General features: G+C 40.8%; 1 protein-coding gene across 5 annotated transcripts in view; it reads right to left on the bottom strand.

Annotated features, from left to right (window-relative positions):
* LOC105689160 (zinc finger protein rotund-like) overlaps nt 1–21911 on the bottom strand; it is a 102042-nt gene that overhangs the window by 41757 nt on the left and 38374 nt on the right. For 3 of the 5 annotated variants that reach the window (XM_020854135.2, XM_020854137.2, XM_048655303.1), the window contains exons 2-4: nt 20775–21026; nt 3174–3242; nt 3035–3086 (exon numbers count right to left, since the gene is read on the bottom strand). In XM_020854135.2, coding sequence (XP_020709794.1) covers nt 3035–3086; nt 3174–3242; nt 20775–21026 — 373 coding nt within the window. The remainder of the gene's footprint in view (nt 1–3034; nt 3087–3173; nt 3243–20774; nt 21027–21911) is intronic. The other 2 variants (XM_020854136.2, XM_048655304.1) reach the window with 2 other exon arrangements.

Raw genomic sequence — 21911 nt, 5'->3', positions numbered from 1 at the left:
AAATTTATGCCAAAAAATGCGAAAAAATGGAAATAACTCGGTCATTTTTGAAGATAGATCAATTTTACTTCCGGATTCGGATTCTTGAGTTCAAATTACATTAAAATAGATTAGAAGATCAATTTTTCATTTTTGACCCCAAAAAGATGAAAATTGGCGATAATTCGGTCAATTTTATAGATAGATCAATTTTTCTTTCAGATTCGGATTCCTGAGGTCAAAATACGTAAAAAAAGTGTAATACAATCAATTTATAAACTACTTTACTTTTGGCCCAAAAATCGATTTTTTTTTTTGGCTTTTCAAGGGTAATCTCACGTATAATCAGCTCAGGAATCCAAATCTGAAAGATAAAATCATCTACTCGTGCAATCGATCAAGTAATCATGAATTATCAGCTGTTGGGAGCAGAAAAATTAAGACATATCGATTGGCTTTAGTCGTAGACCCACTTTGATTCGTCGCAATCCATGCATGGGTCGAAATATTCGAATTCTTCAATTTACCAACGAGCCCGAGCTTTGCTGGAGTCAAGTAGCCACGGTCGCGCGGTTTGTTGTGGGGCGTCACCTCTGCTTAGCCCCGAAGGTGACGTCTCACAACAAAGCGCTACGCTGCTGGCTACTCAACTTCAATTTTAACTCAAAGAAAGAGCATGTGATTTTTCGATTTTATACTTGAAATACAAAAATAATAGGACAAAAATTTGAACAGTAAACGAGTAAAAAACAATCATAATCGACAATTTTGAGATGTTTTTTATGATTTTGGACCACAAAAAAATTTTTATTGCTGGAAGTATCCCACTTGATTAATTATTTATTTAAAAAACGAGTGGGCTACCTCCTACTATGTATTCGCACTATCAACTTATGACTCAAATACGTAATAATTCATACCGTATGTATTATTTTTACTTTCTTCTCAACTTCGAAAAAAATTCAATTCAAGCTGCATTATTTTTTAAACTAAATAAGAATATATTTTTCACGTATACATCGTGAAATTCAAGTATGTAATGTATACAGTTAAGAAAAACAGAGAAAAAATGATCAAAAATTAACGATAATTGGTACACCACAAATAGATCCTATCTTTTTACTATCTATGTATACAAAATATTGATAGTACAAAGTCCAATGTGACAGCTTAATTTGATGGTGTTTAAACATTTCGAGATTCATTTCGTACGAGTAGATGTGTGTGTCTACGTATATCTCGTATAATATACGTATATTTTCTTCTCAAAGTCTGATCCCGTTAACCCGAACATTAAATTATATAATAATACATATCTAGGTAGGCACATATAAATATCATGTATCGCGAGAAGTATCTCGAAAAGTATATCGTATATATATGTATTATGAGATGTGTGCTATATACGTTGTATAATTTTAAATAAATATATAAGTAATGATCGACCGGAGTGAATACGGTAGCAAATTGTTATTATTACTTGTAATTTTAATTCTTTTTTGCTTCTTTACCCGGACATAAGTAATTCGCTCATCTATTTTGGACGGCTCGAATTGAAATTGAAATCAAAATTGCTTTATTTTACGAGCGTAATGATATAGTAAAATATGCTATAGATCAGGGGTCGCGCGCGGGTTATACGTATACGGCGTAAATTAGTCATTTGAAATAAATTTGTTAAAACGTCGTTACGTACTATATATTCGATATTTATTGAAAATAATTTTGGACTCGTATGTATATTTTATGTATTTCATCCACGGCTATATACACATACACAAAAGCGGCGCGTATATCAGAATAGCTGGAGGCGATTTCGAGGTATTCGAGTTCATTCCCTAGCCGATCTGTGTTCGTTGCGCAAGAAAACTTCCTATAAAGTCGCGTATAGCATATACGTACGTGTACGTATAACGTATAATATAGCGAGTATGAGAAATAAAAAGAGACACGAATAGGAAGAGAGAAAGAAAAGAATGATCGCGGGGCGAGGGGAGAGGGGAAATTTCCCCTTAATGCACAGATCGCATGATGCCCAAATCTACGTCCCAGGTTCGGCTCCGTTCGCCCTCGAGCCATTTTAGCCTCTATTATTATAATCGTCTACCAAATAGTACAAAATAGCGATGGAATTTATAAAGATTTTGAAATTTTTAAAAGGACCACTATAACCCCTCCCTTCTCGTTCTATCACGCTACATGGTTGATGTACCAAAAAAACTACACATAAATTATAAAATATTCAAAAACAAACCTCAATCAAATAATTCGTCGAGATCTAACGATCTACATACTGTGAGTCGAACACGTTGTCGATCGTACGAACATTGTACGTCCATAACGTTTAATTAATTGAAATCGAAATGCATCACTTGAAGCGGAACGTTAGACGACCTTGAAACGCTACAGATAAAATCAGCTGAACCACCAAACAGGAAATGGCCCGAACGCAAATTCTTTACGACAGGTCGCGACCCACACGCACATTATACCGACATCGACGCACGTCGAGAGAGAAGATCGTACAGACGAAGAGCCATTTTAAATCAAGTCTCACTTTGTAAAGCTTGTCTTTACGATATGCGTTATAAATATATGCGTATGTAGGTATATAAACAAGGAATATACGTGTATACCTACATAAAATACATACGTGGTCAGAAGAACCGGTTGTGATTTTGCATTCGTGACGTCACACCGCGATTAGGGACGACAGTACACGTGAGAAAATAAATTTATTATTTCAGTGTGCGCGTATACAACGCGTACACGTACCGCGAAATGAATTATGCTCAATTTTCAATTTTATGTCAAGTGAACAGACGTCAAATTGATCAATGAAATTATTAAATGAGTTATTAAATGAGAATAATCAACGACATGAATTTATTTTTTTTCTCATCAAAGATATCTCTACGACGAGATGATATACCGGCGTGGAATGAGCCAATTTATGGATAGGAAAAAATGCATTAAAAATTTGAATCACTTCCATGAATATACATGATATACATGTAATATATGGGTGGAAGATTTTTCGAAATATATCGCTCACCTTTTTGCAGCTGATTGTGATCGGCGTTCATCTTGGCCTGTAACAAAAAATGCTAAGATTGACCAAATAGAATGAACGTGAATTTTTCAGCGATTAGCAGTGTGCTGAATCTATTGGAATTTGAAAGTTTCTCCCTTACCTCGTAGCCCTGTTTCGCTGTGCGCCCACCGCCCCAATAATCTCCATCTTTTTCGTGAGGGTTGCATTGCTGAAACAAAGAGGAAAAAAATAATACATAAACACCGATAATAACAAGTAAAAGGTATATCAATTATGTATAATCTCTATCTCGCATGTAACGTAATTATTATGCACATATATGCCTGATTTTTTTTTTCTCCCTAATTAGTCTGTTGACAGTTTTCCCGGTAATTGTCACTTGTTCACGCCTATACAGGTGTATTAAATGTGAACGGTATAGGTACACGCAGTCGCGCGTGTGCGCGTGCACGTATACGTATATGCGAAGAAATCACGGGAGTGTAATAATACAGCTTGATTCTTCGGAGCGATTACGCTAATCAGAATAAATGTAGCGGTAGAATTTTAATTGCCGATAATTGCCGCAACTAAATACATATAGTATGTATTCATATGCATACGGACACGTACTGCGCGACTGTGCGCGGGTAAATAATAAAAATCTCAATACCGAGAACTGCCAAAGTGCACGAGTCTGGAAAAAATAGAAAAAATAAAAAAATTGTAAAGTAATCGCAACACTTGCAACACCTTTACACTACGGCTACATTGACGTAAAAGCTTCTCATTCGCCTCTAACTTGATCTCCTCGACTATATATCGCGGCAATTAAGTACAAACTTCAAGAGATCCGGTGTTGAACAATTTCTCTATTAAGGTGCACGGTATAAACAGTTGCGAAGCCACAGATGAGTACGTCGTGCGATAATAACGTTGAAAAAAGAGAAAAAAAGGAGTAAAAAAAAAAAAACAGGTCGGTGAAAATCGATTCAAAATATATTCACATTGGAATTAACCAAGTGAATAATCGTTTCCACGTATGAACGAGAGGGATGTTTACCCCCCTTTAGTTACCAGTATCAGGGTTGAATTGCACGATGGTCTAGACACAACACAGACGAGCGCGTCACAGTGTCAGCGGGTTGTATTCGGGGGTGTAGGTTGAATGACGGGGCGAAAGGGGAGGAAAACGAGGGAGTAGGGTGGCGACGTCGAGGGCGCCGGGGTGGCGAGGGTGTGACCTTGAGCATCTCGTTCCAATGTTTCTATGGTGATGAACGCGCCCGGACAGACTTCGTGCTTCGGTTCACCCGAACAAGTTTCGGATTACGAAATCTTGTCTCAAGTGGGAATATTTTCTCTCCACTCTCCGCCGTATACCTTGTACGTTGAATACCGTCCTCTCCTGTACCGCGGGAGAACCTTTGACCAGGATAAAAATGTAGGAACGGTGCGGAGTGGTCAGACCGCAGCGAAGAATTTCTCAAAGCTGCACCACAGCGTCGCGATGAGGAGATATCTCGAAACAAGTAAATGAATCTTTACGCTGCCGTGAAAATTTCACGGCGCAAAAATATATCCGGATCAAATTATCGTTGGTATTCCCCGTCGGAATACGTAAGGGGGTTGAAAGACGAGCGCGTTGGTCAGTGCAGCGGACTACACGTAAGACGATGGCCACCCGGTCCCACGGATTGTCGACCACACGCGTTACAAACCGTATACGATGCGTCGGGAAAAATTTGGAAGCAGTAAACCGACGCGGGGGTGCCTTCCATTCGACGTGGACACAACGTACGCTTATACACGCCCGAAAAAAAAAGTGTGTATACACAATTTTCGGATAGGGGGTGGGGGTTGCGGTCGAAGGTGGTAGTTTTCCAGACGACGACATCGTCTGGGGACTCGTCGTCGTGTGCATGGAAAGAAGAACGAGGGAGGAAGAAGGTGACGGGGACATCCAGACAGAATTACGTCTGAAGGGGTCCTGGGAAGGGAAATGGGGGTCATCCTTTAATTTTTTTTCTCTTCTGTTTCCCCTCTTCGTCTACTCGCTCCGTCTTCGTCCAACTTCTGGTGTTTCAGGCAAGTATTGGTCCTTGACCGAGTGGTCCAGTAGGACGAGGGTGAATGTGAGACGTATACCTATACAAGCGTGTAGACACAGCGGTTCCGAGGTGTGGGAGGAGATGAAATGAGGACAGTCCGGAGGGATATGGAAAGATGGACGAACGGACAGACGGGGTGGTGGGAAAATTCTATATTTAGATCAATGATGACCCGTGGAGGGGTGTGTGCCGTAGGGCTACAGGTGGCGAGTGTAGAACGTCCTAGTTGGATCATCCTTGTGAGAAAGTGTACAGGAAAGTATACAGGACAGTAATGTCCCGTCCATCCTCCTACTCGAGGGGTGAACGATTCTCAGACTCTGCCCACACTGACGTATACGTCCTGCAGTGAAAGATTTTTGAAGAAAAACTAGGAAGGATATGGTTTTTTTCTCTTCTTCATGTCCAACTTCAACTAAGGGTGCGGGAGGACCGTCGGCACGACGTGTGCAGTGTCGATGAATGGAGTGGGTGGTGGGGGGAGGGAGGGGGGTGTCTTTTTTCAGGGTTACTTACGTTTTAGGAAATCAGAAAAAAATCCTTCCGGCTCGATCCTCGGACAGGAATTATAAAAAAAAAAACAGCTACGGGGACGCGGTCGATCTGGACGTCGACGGCTACGACTCGTAAACTTTAAACTGTCCATACGTACCCGTCGTACGTACAAGATGGAAAAAATAGAAGGTAGAACTGGACGTGCGAAGTACACAATAAGTGGATAAGCTATTACGGATTAAGATTAAAACGAAGATGCTGAAGAAGATTCTCGCGTCTACGGTGTACCGAATAATATCCTGCTGCACCCACGTTGCACCCTGCAGTGTCAAGGTACATGGATATAATACGTACGGATACATATAGAAAGTATTCACCTGAATATATATCTACAATGGGCAGTTCGACCCATTGAGAAGAGTCCCTCCCGGTCCTTTATTCTTTTCCCTATTCTTTCCTCATGATCAGATTTTGAAAAAATTATTCGACTCCCATTTGCCAGCCTGTACGTTCACCTTAGACCGGTAGTAGACGTGAATCACTAGTTGATGATTTCCTACGTGATATGTCAAAATTTCAATGATTCGTGATAACATTTCTTCTATCTTGAATTTATGCTTAAAAATGATGAAGAAAAATTTCTTTGCTCCTTACTCTTCGCGCAGCGGCAAGGGGTGGGCGAGGGAAGGGTGGAGGTTACATAGGTATTATGTGTTGCTTGGCGAATTTCCATGGATAGACCGCGGAATTTCAAGTTCATTATTTCGGTGGTTCACCGACGAAAACTGAATGGTCCATTGATGGAAAAAGAGGATTGCCATGAATGGAACGAATGCGATAAATAAAAAATCAATTTTGCCGAATCGAAGGTTATTCAACGACAACTTGTTTCTCATCCTAATTTCATTCCTAGAACAACATTGAGCTTCGGATGCGAACGCGTCCGATACCTATGTTGCCTTTCCATCTATGACGAAAAATTTAATTTTTCGTCAACAGTTTCGCTCAAGATATCTATCGATAGCAACCTCTTTCCATATACCAAATCTATACATATGTATCAAGTCTTACATAGAGATTTATATAATGTCGCGCCATTCTCGGGGGTTGCGGACGTCGGTTCGCAGATATATAGCGCTTGGTACCACGTCGAGCAACCGCGGAGAACGCAACCACCAGATATACATGTACATACCTAGGTATATATTGTACGTAGGTATGTTATATATTCTATATATGTATATGTATGTATTGTATATAGGTGTACATAGACGACGACGAACTGCTATACAAACGGACGCCGTGCGGTGGGTGGAGGAGCGTCGGGGTCGAGGTGGCCGCCAGGGTGGATTCGTAGGGGGCGAAAAAAATCAAAAAAGTACGAAGAAATAAAAAATTCAGGAATAGAAGAGAGATGAGAGGCGAGTGGGTGGATGAGAAAAAGAGAAAAGAAGGAATGGAGGGAGAAGTGGAGATATAGCGAGAGAGATCGAAGGGAAGAGAGTATACGTACTTTATATATGTGTGTAAAAAAGTGGAGAAAAAAGGAAGGAATAGAACGAGAAAGAAGAAAATGATGTAGAATAAAAAAAAATAAAAAAAAAAAATAAAAAATAAAATAAATAACGAAAAAAAAAAAAAAAATACAAAAACTGGGAAAAAAAGCAAAATAATACTCGCGAAAGAAGAGCCCTGCACATGCGTGTCCGTCGGCGTACGAGGCGGTGTATTGATCAGCCAAAGAGCGCCACGACGCCCGGCGTCCTTTCTGCGAGCCTTTCTTTTTTTTCGGCACGAAAGAGAACCGATGGGGGTAAGGTAGGTGGGCGCGGGGAGGAAATTCAGGGGGAGTACAGGGGATGTTGAGAGGAGGGTGCCGGGCGCCGCGACCTAGCCCAACGGACATGATGACGTCATGGCCGACGCCGTAGCTACGCCGTTAGTATATATATACACAACACATATGTTATAGCTGTATACTTATTCAAATATCTAAACAAATATTATACGAACGCGCATACATATATACGTGTTCGTCAAATCCACGGTACACATGTGTAAGCGTTTCCACGATTTTTACTTGAAAAAAGAAAAATTCTATTCGTGTACAAATATATATGGTATAGATGTATTTATAGTTGACGCTTAATTGCTTCGCTAATATCCCCTTTTACGGTAGATTTGTATGAATAAAAAAACTAACCACGTGTATGTTACACACTACCGCAGTTTCAACGATCGCGGAATATCGGAAGCTAATAGCCAACTCGAACAATCAACTGTCAAAATATTTTTTTCTAAATTTCCGAACAGATATTTTTAATTTTTGTTTGTTTTTCAGTTTAGTTTTTTGCTTCTCTTCTATTACGCTTCGGTTTTGTTTTGGTTCTAGGGTGTCCGAGTCACGTGTGCCACTAACCCTTAAACGTCGGTTTGGTTTCGCTGGGCAGCTGCGTTCAATTTATCACTCACTTTTCGGAGATTTTTACTCAAATGTCGAAAACCCTATCCACCAGGCAATTTTTCAAAGTGTCCCGACACGAAATCTGACTCCCGAGTAAAAATCTGTCGGGCTTTCAAACAGGCTAAGATTCCACAAATTGTTTTCTAGAGATCTGAATTTCTCAGGTTCCCCTGTACGGTATTATAATACGTCGAAAAAAGGAGTATGCGTTTTTCTCCCTTCCATTTTCTTGCCCGTTTGCAAACAAAAATGTTATAATTTTTTTCAATACCGTTGGTTGACGAATAAATCTTTCTACTGCATACCTATCCCGAACGGGCACGCAACATCTACAATAGTCGATATCAAAATTAGACTGAAAATATTTCGGACAAGTCGACTCGTATCGCTCCGAATGTATTATGAGGTGACAGTGACACGAACCATCCACCGTTACCCATTAATTTACAACAGAGCGCATCGTCCGATGCAAAAAAAAAAAAATAGTCTACTATCCAAGTGTCGTATAAAATTTGAAAACACGAAAAAGTCCGATCGTTAAGTTTAATTTCGACTCCTTAGATCCGGGCTAAAAGTTTATGGTAACGAAAGGCAACTTGTACGTATGTTTTAAGACACCGTGCACACATCGACGTTCCGCGTCCCTCCGAATTCCCCCTTCCCTTTTTCTTCTTCATTTTCTTCTCATGAAGTTGCCGCAGCAGTTGCATTCGACGAAGCTGCTGCAGCGTCGGCAGCAGCACCACGTCTCTAGGAATATATCCATAACACATGTGTTCCCACACAAACGTCACTGTCTAAAGATGGCCGCGCTATCATTTTCGGTATTTTTTGTCATCGCTAGACGAGAGTAAAGACCGTCGCAGAGCGAAGGGTGCGGGAATGAGACCGACACATGTGGCCTATCTCATCCTCTCGGGGTGATAAAACTCAACAGTTGGCCTCGGATTGTGGGGTTGATCTTTACTCGTCGGTTAAAGATTGTCTTCGGGATAAAAAAAAAAAAGAAAAAAAAACAACGAGGACCCATATACTTGTCGTGAAAATATTTCAAAGGCGCGAACTTCCGACCACTTCGCACCGCGTATACACCACGTTACGATAGACCGACAAAAATTTCGTCTTCGGGACTATTGTTCGTCTTCCAGTCTCGGATAACCACATCTACAGGCTCGATTCGAATGCTTCGATTGATATGAAATTTATAAATTCGTCGTACCGATCCCGGCACACTCGATCTTCGTCTGTTGGGTGTAAGGTATCGAATTACCGATCATTTTGCACCGCAGACGTAACAACGTTAACCTGACGGCGCGACGCCTATCTCCAGGTAAAATTGGAACCGGATCCTCGGGAGGTCGCGACACGCGACAAAAGTTCGAGGTTAACAAAATACGCCAATTTTCGGCCGGATAATAATTCTAATTCAAGTTTCCGTTGAATCGATGAAACGATCCACTAATTCTTCCATCGGACGCTCAGCGATCCGAGTTAATCGTTCGTCGGAAGGAACGTTGTGGCCTAAATAATAAAATTCCTGACCTAGACATGTTTTTCTTGGCCATTCGCGTTGTTTTATATTTTTATAGTCATAATACCGTTGGACTAGGTCTGCAGACAATTCGCAGTAAAAATTTTACAGTCTCTAACAGCATCCAGCAGCAGCAGCAGCTACGCGGCTGGCTCACAGGGGGCTAGACGGAAAAGTCCATAAACTGATATCCGCCGGGTTTAAACCAGGACTTTCCAGTTTTCACCGGTACGAAACTTGACGATGTATATATACACGTGCTATAAAACGTTAAGAATCATTTTCCTTTTAATTTCGAGCATCCATTGAGTCGCTCGCTACGATTTAATCGGATGCAGCCGTCAGCTAAAAACATGACTTTTAACGAGAAACAAAAAAATTTAGATCGCTTCGACGGCACAAATCTAACTAAATTAACCCGACGAGGGACTGCACCGATTCTGTGATTTTTTCATTGAATCCACCTAGGATTGTATAATAATAGAAATGTCAGATTCTAGGAAGTTAGCGTTACGGTAGAGGTATGAAAAGAGTGAAATGAATCGATTTCACAAAATTTCCTATCTAAATGGAAGAAAAGAAGTAGTGAAGTGAAGAGTAAAAGAATTTCTTATAGCGTCGCAGCAGCCCTGCTGCGAGGCGAAAGGGATGCATCCGTTTAGAAATTCCCTACATCTCGTATGCCCTCAGCTGCTAACTACTGTAACACAATCTTTATACGAGCATAGTCTCATTCCCTCTCAACCTTTCGAGAATACCTATGGTATACGAGCGTAACGTTACGTCGAGAGTCCGATTGGTATGGGTGTCCGTAATACACGTACGTACGATATGGTCGCGACCTACCCAGCCAGACACTTGACTACAGGCAGGGAAAACGGTCACCACGTGTTGCTGTTAGACGTTCCCTAGCTAGACAAGCAAAACCGATGATACACGTAGAGGGAAAAGTGAAGGAAAGAAGAAAACTAGACGCAAGAGGCGTGACTTAGATGGACGACTACGACTACGACTACGACTACGACTACGACGACGACGACGACGACTTCGACTACGTTATAGGAGACTAACTGACCGAGTAGTAGTCGAGAGTGCAAGGGAGAGTGTCTAGCTTCGTTTCAGAGGGATAGAAAAGGAGAGAAAAATTTATTTGAGAACCCCGAGAGTGTGGGAGAGGGCACGGAGGTTACACTTGGCCCAGATAAGACATATGTCGGATTTTGGATACCCCGAGACTCCGAAATGCAGTAAAATAACGTTGCATACTTGATCGATAATTCTCCACGTATACCTTTTTTTTTCCCTCCGTTTCACTCTCTCTCGAGTTTATTCCCACGAAACAATCTTTCGAAATCTCTTCAATTTTTTTTTTTTTTTGCCATTGTCTCTTTTCTTTTACCGCGAACACCGTATCGGGTGAAAATGAAAATCCGAACGTACATTTTACGGGATTAAAAGAGAAAAAAACTTAATTTCTCGCGTATTCGGGACATGATTTTCCGTGTACACAATCCGCAGGTGCATGTATAGCGCATAAAACGGCACTGATTTCACGCTACAGAAATATTCGAATCCGGTGCTTGTAGGAAGTGTTGAAATTACGTTGGAACTACAGAGAGACGGAAACTGGAATCTGTAATAGGGCACGAAGGTCATACGCTCCGTTCAGATAACGAATAGCTTCGAATCATGTAAATATTTTCTAATTATTTTCATCTACAATCACCCCACGATACGAGCTCAGCAAATATGTGCACGATGTATTTTCTTTCGATTTTCGAGCGAATCAATCAAGTGCGGACATTCGCATCAGTCGCGGCGGCGAATGAATTTGTCAAATTCCGTACAGTTATTGCAAACAAAAAAGAATTAAAAATTCATCAACCGATGTACGTATATAAAAGTCGTGCACTGTTTCAAAAAGTACCGTACCGTAGCTGCCAACTCGTATTCACCCATAGCCACTTCCATGTACTTTTTTGTAATCACAATGCTTCAAGTTTACACTCATTCACTCTGACCCTTTACCACCAGGCCACGTGTGGTGCTCGTCAGCTGTCGTGAAGTGCCTCTCATCTCTTTTCTCTTTTTCTCTCTTACTTTTTAGATTCTCTACGCGCGTTTATGTATGTATCGCGGGGAGTCTTTGTAGTTATATAGTCGCAGTATGGTGGTAAGTGTCAAAGAAGAAAATGAAAAAAAAAATTCAAATTCAACTAATGTTTCCTTTTTTTTTTTTTTCTCATTTTAACCGGACGAAATTTTTTGAAAGCTCATTTTCGCTGATTAGAAACTATTAGAAACAATTAGGTATTGCAGGATCGTCGTTGCTCGAGTTTTTTTCGTAAAGCATTGGAAGCGACACAGATAGGAAAGAAAAAATGGTAAAATATAAAATATAGTAATAACAATGATAGTAAAAAGAATAATAATAATCACGATCTAGGTAGCTTAACTATCCCTATCTACCCAATGTTTTCCTCTATGTTTGCGTCTTTTACGAGCTACTCGCGTACTCCTTAGGTCTGCACGATACAAAAACCGGTCTTTAAAGCGTTTTTACAGCTGCACAGACGATTCCATTCCCTTTTTATTTTTTTTGTCTTCTATAATACCCAACTGGACTATTGACTAAAGTCTTTAGGTTGTATAAAGAGCGTGAAAGACTAGCAAAAAGAAAAGATGATATGAAGAGATAGAAAAAAACATGAAAAAATGAAGTCAAAAGTCAAACGATCTTGGGTTCATTTTTATAAAAATAGATGAGCAGAAAGAAGAAAATTTCAATTTTTCCCAAAGTTCAAGACTTCCGGTCTGCACTGTCGCACCGTGAATTCATCCCTTCAATAATTTCGGTAAGAGGAAGCAAAATTAGATGCACTTGACGATGATGGTAACGAAGGGCACGAGTGCCGGAATTATTACATACTTTAGTTAACGAGGGTGAAAAAGGTAGGGCGATAAATGAAGAAGGTGAAAAATAAGAAACGGTCACGAAGTGGGTACAGGTATCGATAGTGCAGTGAAAACTTGACTCTGAGCTTCTGAGAGCTTTGCGCGATATAGGTGAGCCCGACATATATATGTAATCTTGCGAGCAATCTCATGAAATTACGAAATTTCATCGTAGGAATTCTATAAGCTTTCGCGGGGGGGGGGGGGGGGGGGGGGAGAGGTGAATGTGTGCGCGCTTGCAAGGATCGCGGTGCAATTCCTTCTTCTTTGTTTCGCGAAGCGTCGCCCTAATACGTCCGTCTTCGTCTAGCTCGTTCGCGAGTAAAACAGCCCCTTAAAACTGTTTTACTGCTCCGAACGGGGCAGAACGACGTCTAGACGCTTCGGCCGTAAAGTTTGACCTACTCACCCCAACCTCTGCATTTCCCTGTGGTCTCTCGCTCCCTCTTATTCTCTGTTTCTGTCTCTCCGACCATCCCCATCTCACCCTTTACCGTCCCCCCCCCCCCCCCCCCTCCCATTCCGCCCCGTTCGCTACCCTTCGCCCTTTACCGCGGTGAAACGACCCTTAAATACACGCACGAATATCCGCGCAACTGGGCCGAACGGATCATCGTATCCTTCTTACGTCGTTTACACACAACTATGCCAGTCGAAATGTTGATCCAGGATCGAATTACAATGCGCGAGTGCGAAGTGTCATTTGAATCACGTATAGCTATCTCCGTTGGTGAGATAATAGGAAAGATTAAGACTACGGTCAGCGTACGTGTAATAAGTGAAATTTTAGCGAATCAATCGGCTGAAGAATAAATCGGATGAAAAATCGTAGGCCTGAGTTTGAAAATTTTTTACGTACACAGGGAGTTGGTTCGTGTAGTTAATTAAATGATTCAATCGTCTATAAACTATGTTTCAACGCCCTCTAAATTAGAAACCCTTGAAATAAAAACACATAGTTGAATGTATTTCATTACTTGAACTTTATAAATGGCATGATTGGTCGTCGTTATTCATCGCGACGATCAAGTGTGTGTATATAGGTATGTATGTACACATACACCGTACTCGAAGTATGAAGAGTATCCGTGAAAGGATCGCTACTTGAAGTTTGAAGGAGAAGATAAAGAGAAAGAGACGCGCTAGGCAATCTTTGCGGTGCGGTATACACGTAAAGAGTGAGAAATTTCTTTATTTTTTTTATTTTTTATTTTTTTTAAATAAATAAATAAAAGAAATTCGTAAGGGAAGAAAACTGTCTAAAAGTACAGCGAATGAGTATAACCTTTGAAACGTGAATAAACCCACACTTATTAACGCTGGGTTGGTAATACCGTCGTGAACGTTTCAATTTTATAAAACTGTCGACACTCCCATTACGATATCCAGATTACCGTGTCTTGACACTTCGATTCTCAACAAATCTCTCAGAAAACCACTTGAGAGCTCGCCTTTGCCAAGTTCCCTCTCTCTCTCTCTCTCTCCCTCTCTCTCTCTGCGTGTATGCATGCACTTATAAATATCCGTACCATATCGCTGCTGTTGCTTTTGCAGCATCTTTACACAGCATTTATAATTCAACTATGCCCACATCACAAATGAAACATGCCACCATGCGCGCAATGACACCGCGTGTAATACATCCGCTAAAAATTCTTTCAAATAAATGAATCGCTTGTAACACTATTTATAAACGTACCGATGATTTTCAATTAGGTTGTTTTTCTCTTCTCTCTTTCATTTTCCTCTTTACGTATTTGATTCTTTATTTTTTTTTCATACACCCCGACGCGTCGAATCAGTCGCTCGTTTAGTCAAGTACCTCACATTTTTCACATACTACACCACATAAATCATAGATACGCACATGTGTACGTATAACTATCACGATTTTATTACGAGCAGCATAATCCTCAGGGTCCATAAAATGAAACATCAAATTACCAGAGTATATATATATATAACAGGAAGCGTCGAATGGTCGGATCTTTGTTCTTCGCTTCAATCGAGATAGCAAAAAAAAGCTAATAGATCAAATAAATTCTATTCGAGTATTTGGTGATAAAGTTTCTTTCAATAAAATAGGATAAATTAATTTCGTATCGCCTCATTATACACGTATATATATACGTAATAGACGAACGAAAAAAACCTTTTGCCATGAATTTGGCATAGATTTTCAATAGGTGGTGCGATTCGGGGGCATGTATACTCGCAGTCAATGAGTCGGAATGGAGATGGGTTAATTCAAGGGTTATCCTTGGGGAGCCGAGTCCCTACAGCCGCAACTATAATGTGTAGAGCTACCATCGACTGTAAGTTCTCCACATCGGCAGCACGCACGCACGCACGCACGCACGCACAAAGTACACCGGTCCTCTCCATACCATTTAACCAGTAGATCGACTCTATTGTCCGCTTCTCTATTAAGTATCCCTAGTTACGTATATACCCATACGGGACACAGTTCGTTTCTCGTGTTATCGTAACGCCCCCATAAATTTTTCCTATCTCTCCTGTTCGCGTGAAATATAATTGTTATTGCGTCAAACCTATACCTGCCGCTAAAACCCTTAGTTTTCAGAACGTCTACGGTTCGCCCTGTGAGGATAATAATATAACGACCGTTTTCAACCCCGACGATTATTTTCTCGTACAGTTATGCTACGTGGATGATATTCACTAATTTTCGTTCATCTGCACGCGTACGATGCGTGGATATAACATACGTAGTCGAGAAGCAACGCAACTGCAGCACTGTGAGTTTCACGCAACACGAATGCTTTAGATTTTAGAATGTGTCGTGAAACAGTGCGGTTCATTATACGAGGCCACGTGTTAGTTTTGTGACGATAAGCAGACGTCTTGTACCTATACGTTACACGCATATACGTGTATGTACGTACGTGTAACACTGGCGTAACACATAATTCGATGTCTGATAGAAAAATAAAAAATGATCTGATAAAAATTTGACGAAAGAAAAAAAAAACAAAAAAAAAAAATTGAAACTCAAACAGCAGGAAAATTATGTTTCCATCTTTTTTTTTTTTTTGATAATCGTTTCATTCCACGTCGATTCTTAACGCCCGAGACAACGTTATGTATCGGATACGTAAATGGGGGCGCGAACTTCTACGTATGTACTACATGTAGGGTGGGTATCTAGATAACGGTAAAAATAATTGTGAAAGTAAGAAGATACGAGTACGTTACACGTACACATCGACGTACCGAGTTACGTTTGTTTTTTTTACCAATTAAATTATCTTTCACGTATAAATATGTATGGCAGACGTCGTACATACATCTGCTATGTATGACACGAATATTTGTACACGCCGGAGAATGGAAAGAAAACAAATATCGCAAGAGAAGAAGTAGGAAGAAGCGAAGAGTAGGTAGGGATGGATCGAAAGAGCAAAATTACAATCTGAAAAGAAAGAACACTCGACGTCCTTTCGAAAGCCGAATTTTATATATGTAGGTACGTACGTATAGGACCTGCTAGCCACCGGCAGTTGTCTTCTACCGCCGGTATAATGTGGGTATTAAAAACAAGAAGTCCTCATATAATAAAAAATGATTTAAATAATCCGTGGTCTATGCAAATCGTCTACCGATTCTCACGGGACACCCTGCACCGTGTCGAAAAGAGGAGAAGACAAAAAAAAAAAACAGAATAAGAAGAAGAGGGAAAAAAAAAATATGTGGGCCCCAAAAACTGGCCAAGACAATTGCTCAATCTACATACACACCCCGGACCTACCCTCCGCTGCCCCCTCTTAACCCTTAAAATAAAAAACTAGAAAAAGAGAGATGAAAAAACCTGAATACCCCTAGCCACGTAGCGTCTTTGGTATGAGAAGTTGAACAAAAAGAGTTGAATATTAAATAGGTAGTATCCTCTCTGCCGCGGTCCTCACGGTTCCATAGAAAATGTAAGAAAAAATTACCGGGGGAAAGTTGGCCCGGGAGGGCGGGGGGTCCCGTATAGTGACAACGAACCAAGGATCATCTTGCAGAAGCTATAAGGATGCCCCGGCATTACGTAATACATATAACACGTACACGATACGTGAACATAAATTTCACACACACACACACTACACGCGTACGAATACGTATTTATGTGTACAGCAGCAGACAACTTTACCGCATGGACCTCGTTTGAATATCGGACTCAATGTTTCCTCTTTTTTGTCAGAGCGCGTCCCCCGTTTTTTACTATTTTTTACTTTCTTTTTTTTTTCCCGCAAGCCAAGGGATTCCGGAAGCGGTTAGTCGATAGACGTGGCTCAGACCAAAAGTTCAATGACTTTGCGAAGGAAAGGGGGTTTCGCAGCAATTTTTTTTGTCCCTATTCCCAGTTTTCTCGTGTTGTTGACCTGTACCCCCGAAACCCAGTCCTGTAGACCGTAGTCGGCTATACGTTGAGGTATTGAAAAGTGAGAAAAAAAGTGATCAATGATTCGCAGGAAGGATAAATGAAAAGAGACGAAGGAATATACGAGGTAAGAGAAAAGGAATATCGAGTAAGCAGGATCCAACTTTGATTTCATACGCCGGAGATCGGCTGCAGGGTTGGGCGTCTGTAGTCGAACGAGAATTTTTCCTCTTTTCATTTTCCGATCCTTTAAAAATTTTCCTACGGGCTGCGGCAGCAGACAATATGTATATATACAGGTATACGTATACGGTACATAGAGTCAGCACGAAAACGCTGATGTGCACTGCGAGAAAAGGCCAAAAAAGGACCCCATAACTTTCTTAGGGGACAAATGTTGTGACACGGGTTAGGCGATGGGATCGTGGCGACAACACGATCTTTTGTCTGTTACACCGATGGACTTTTGTTTGTCGATCTTTTCCGATCACCGCACCGGAAAACAAAGAATAAAACATCCGAAAGAAAATCGCTCTGCGGGATACCATATCTTCTCTGTTGATTTCTTTTTTGATTTTTAGTTTTTCTCTCCTTCTACTTTGACCGAAAATTCTCAAGCATCGTCATCGCATGTGCATTAAGATCTTTGGCAAACAACAAAAAAAAAAAAAAAAAAAAAGTATTAACAAAAAATTCCGGCGAACCAGAAGAAACGATTAAATAAACGAATCATAATTGCGCATGCATGGTTTGTGCAACTGACACCCTTTTTTTTTTTTTTCTCTTTTCTCTTTGTTTCGTTGTAATATAATACACATATTTTTTTACTTTATTTCCTCTCGTTGCGAATCTCTTGTAGAAGATCATACTTTTTTTCTCATTTTTTGCTTCAGTTTTTTTTATCAACGATTTTTTTCATCCACATACCGTTACTATATGGTATATTATATATTTGAACGTGCACGCAACCCCCTGAAAATTCATTAGCTATTCCACCGGACCCTTTTTTTCAGTTAGACAATGACAGGTTTTTTTTAGACAAATACCGTTGCATGATTTGCATGGTCCCGGTGCAGAAGACAAAAAAAAAAAAAAATATATACGTCATCAACAAAAAATAAAAGGGGTGCACGTTTTTTCTCTCCTTCATCGCTTTTTTCTCGCGTATATATATAGTACATGTATACATAGTTGTTGCATACATGGCTATGGGTATGGTTATACAGCGACGTTGGGCCACGAAGTTTCCACTGTACCTAAAGTATATATAGTGGGGATGTAGAACCATTATTTTAATTTTCAGAGAGTGCAGCTCCTTTACATAATCTTTGGGGGTAGGTATGTGTACGTATGTACTGTAAAAAAAAATTCTCTCACACGTTACGTAGGGAACGGTATAGGTACGCGTAGGTAACGCAGCGGTAGCATCAGCGCAGACATTTTGCATTTTGCATTTTACTTTTCCTATACATGCGCCGAAGGTAAACGGGGTGGGGTTCGGAGAAGAAAATTAGCCTAAAGAGCTCTAAGCGTTTTAGGGGATTATAACCAAAGATGCGTAAAAAATAGGAGCCAAGGCTTAAAAGGGTTGACCACCCGCTGGGCAAATGGCAACAAAATAGGAGATTACTATATCCTTCGTACTCACGTACCTTCGCCACGACCTAGTTGTGTATAAAGACTACCTTTTGCACCTTCTACGATCATCTTCCTTACGTGGTATACATACACACATTGTATGTGCATAACATACGCAACGTCTGTCCGCAAGGCATATGTAAAAATGCGTATCAATAGAGACACGCATAGTGAATATTTTCACCAACGATTCGCTTCACGCAAATTCAACGATACGAAAATGAATTCAGAATTGGAAGAAAAAAAAATGCGAGGACCCGTTGTTTTTTTTTTCAACTTTGGGGTAGAAAAGAAGAAAATGAAATCAGATCGAGAAAGAAAAAATGCCGCCTCTATCGCGGTACGAGGTGTACGGATACACCTATAAAAGTTTGAATCGAATTAATGTGCATAAAAAACGTGTTCTCTGTAACGGTTAAAGTCCAGTAGTTTCCTAGGCCCAGAATTAGCGCCCGTTTCATCACCATTAAATCGACATTGGGTTGTTTCTCAGCTACCAGCTCTACACTCCCAGGGAGTCGGGGCATCAGTCAACTGGGTAGGAGAGAGGGAACGAGTAAGAGAGTAGGATACGATGTACGGAGAAAAAAAGGAAGATGAAAAAGGTAGGGCCCTAAAAAATGGCCACAGGGCGTTATGCAGATTCTAGGATATACATATATCTACACGATGGCGTTCTAGTCTATGCTGATGATCCTAAGAATGGAGTATAAAGGGCCCATAGTCTCACGCTATTATGCCCCACAGGTAAGATAAAGGGGTCTTACCCGCACGGAAAGATTTCGCTAGGGGTGCCCGCCACGGTGAGTAGACGAAAGATGAAAAAAAAGGGGTAGCCCTTGATGTCTCTTTAATTTTTATTAATGATTCCGAATTTGAATTTCTGCATCTCTGATATGGGAACTGTACAGCTAAGACGTGCTCGAATACCTAGTTCGCGTACTTAGATGACATTGAAAAAAAACCGTACTGTCTCAGCAATATAAAAAAATTCACCCCGCGCACAGAGCTTCGATAAAAGGGAAGCGGAAAGATATTTTTTCAAAACCCGTTGGGGAATTTGTTGACCCGTTAGGAAATTTTTAGAAAAAAACCACCGAACAAAAAAAAATAATCTAGTAAAAAAAGAAAATTTAATCGAAAGGTAAAAAGATCAACCAGTCCGATGCTGACTGTGAGTAAAAAAAAAACGAATTTCAAATTTGAATATCATCCAGGTAGTAATGAAAAAAAATCATAAACAATTGAAAGGAAACGTTGGTAGTTTTGTTACCCGGAACAACATCCCTATCGTACAGTATTTTCGGGTGGATGCTTATAATTCAAATGCCGACTACGCGCGTATATTGTCCACACGCAGGAAAGAGTCCGTGTCTATTACGGATCTATTCAAATGAGCAACGGGTTATTCTTTTCTTTTTCTTTTTTTTTTTCGTTCTTTTTCACTCCTTCGAAATTTATATCTGCGGGACTGTTGTTTTTTTTTTTTTCCGTAATTTTTTTTCATCGGAGTGAGATTTTTTTCCGCGGGTCGTAGGTTTTTTCTACACGGTTTCCGATTTTTTTTCAAGCAGATGCATGTACCGCGCCACATAATATACGTGTATAGCGGTATGCTGCACCTACCGACGGGTTGCCGGTACAGTATGCAAAACAACGCTCCGCAACCCTTTTTAGGGCCTGGTGTTCGCGGGACTGTCTTCTTTCACTTCTTCTTCGTCTCTCCTCTTTTTTTTTTTTTTTTCAGCCTTCGAACGCAACTAATCTGTTCCGTCTACACTTCGCTGGAGCTTCTAATCCCATAAGTTATGCGGGAAGGAAAAACCGCGGGGTCTTCGCTCGATGATGCACGTATGGATAAATTTTTTTCAAGCTTTTTTTTCCCATCATCTTCTTCTTCTTTTTTTTTTTTTTTTTTTTCACATCCCAACCGACGACTATTCTCTTTAGAATGTCTCAGCTGATATCTCGTTAGGAGAGCGGTGAAACCTCGCGCGGTCATCGGCCAAAAATTAACGCTTATACTTTTGATACTTTTTTTCTCTATTAGCACGACAGGAAAATCTGATGAATTTTCATCGAATCAAATAGTTCCGGATTTTTTACCAGAAATTCGGGAATATCACCTAAAAGAATTCTCAATGTTTCATGCAAAAATCACGATAATTGCCATGACTTACGTCCGCCGAAATTCCGTTGTTCCATGGATACGGTGGTTGGGGTGGCGACTGTTGTTGGTGATGGACACCTCCGACTCCGGTCGTTCCGTGGGGGTTGTGTATGTGCTCCGCCATGACGCTGACCCAATGGGCCAGCCCAGCACCCCCGGCACCGGTCCCGGATCCTGGAACACCGGCACTTCCTGTTCCGCCACCGCCCCCTCCACCCCCTCCTCCCTCTTCACCACCTTCGGACCATGCGAACGACGCCTTCTGGGAATTATTCAAAACATCACCGAACCGATTAGAAAATATGCGCGACAAAGAAGTGGTGTACAATTATTTGGAAATTATACATAGTTAAATCTACTCGGAGAATTGAATTGTCAGGGGAAATGAAGAGATCGAGGTGACGGCTCAAACGCTTCGAATTTTCTCAATTCGAGTCATAAAATTGGACGCAGTGAAACACGTGAAATTAACGTTGAAATTCAAATTAATCCTATTCAATACCGTACCCAGTTATACCGTCGTATGTACCGTATAATTTTTCGGACCACGTGCGCGCGCGCGTTTCGGAAAGAATGACATATTCCATACGCGCGCATAGGTGTGTGTGTGTGCACCGAGGCAGATCGTACGTGAGCGTACATGACGCGGAAATAAGATAAAAATATGGATGCATCATACGATGTATAAAGTCGTCTCCTATTTACGGTAATTAATAACCCGAGAGTCCAGCTGGCCATTAAGCGGAAGATTGTAATTAAAATGAATTTTTATTTCACGGGATATTAAGACGGTCCCGTCTGACAGCTGAATGCACAGCGATGATGTCCTTTCGTACGCGGCTCGTAGGCAGAGATTTTGTTACGATCCTTGCGTGATGAATTATTAATTGTTTCGTCAAGAAAAACGGAGATTTTTATAACGTGTAACCGAATTAGGACAGCCCCGAAGATACGCGATGAGAAAACGATGGAGAAAAAATTCAATGAGAAAACAAAAAAAAGTATTCCGATACCGTTAATGTTTTACAGCTGAGTGTGTGTGTGGAGCTGTACGGTTCGTCGGTTACCCGAACGCGAGAAAGAAGAGACAAAAAAAATTGGATGACCGATGCACGATTATTCGATGACATTGAAAACCAACGACCTC

The sequence above is a fragment of the Athalia rosae genome, chromosome 5, assembly GCF_917208135.1.
Source record: "Athalia rosae chromosome 5, iyAthRosa1.1, whole genome shotgun sequence".
NCBI classification, from domain to species: domain Eukaryota; kingdom Metazoa; phylum Arthropoda; class Insecta; order Hymenoptera; family Athaliidae; genus Athalia; species Athalia rosae.
This window is presented reverse-complemented; position numbering and strand designations above follow the sequence as displayed.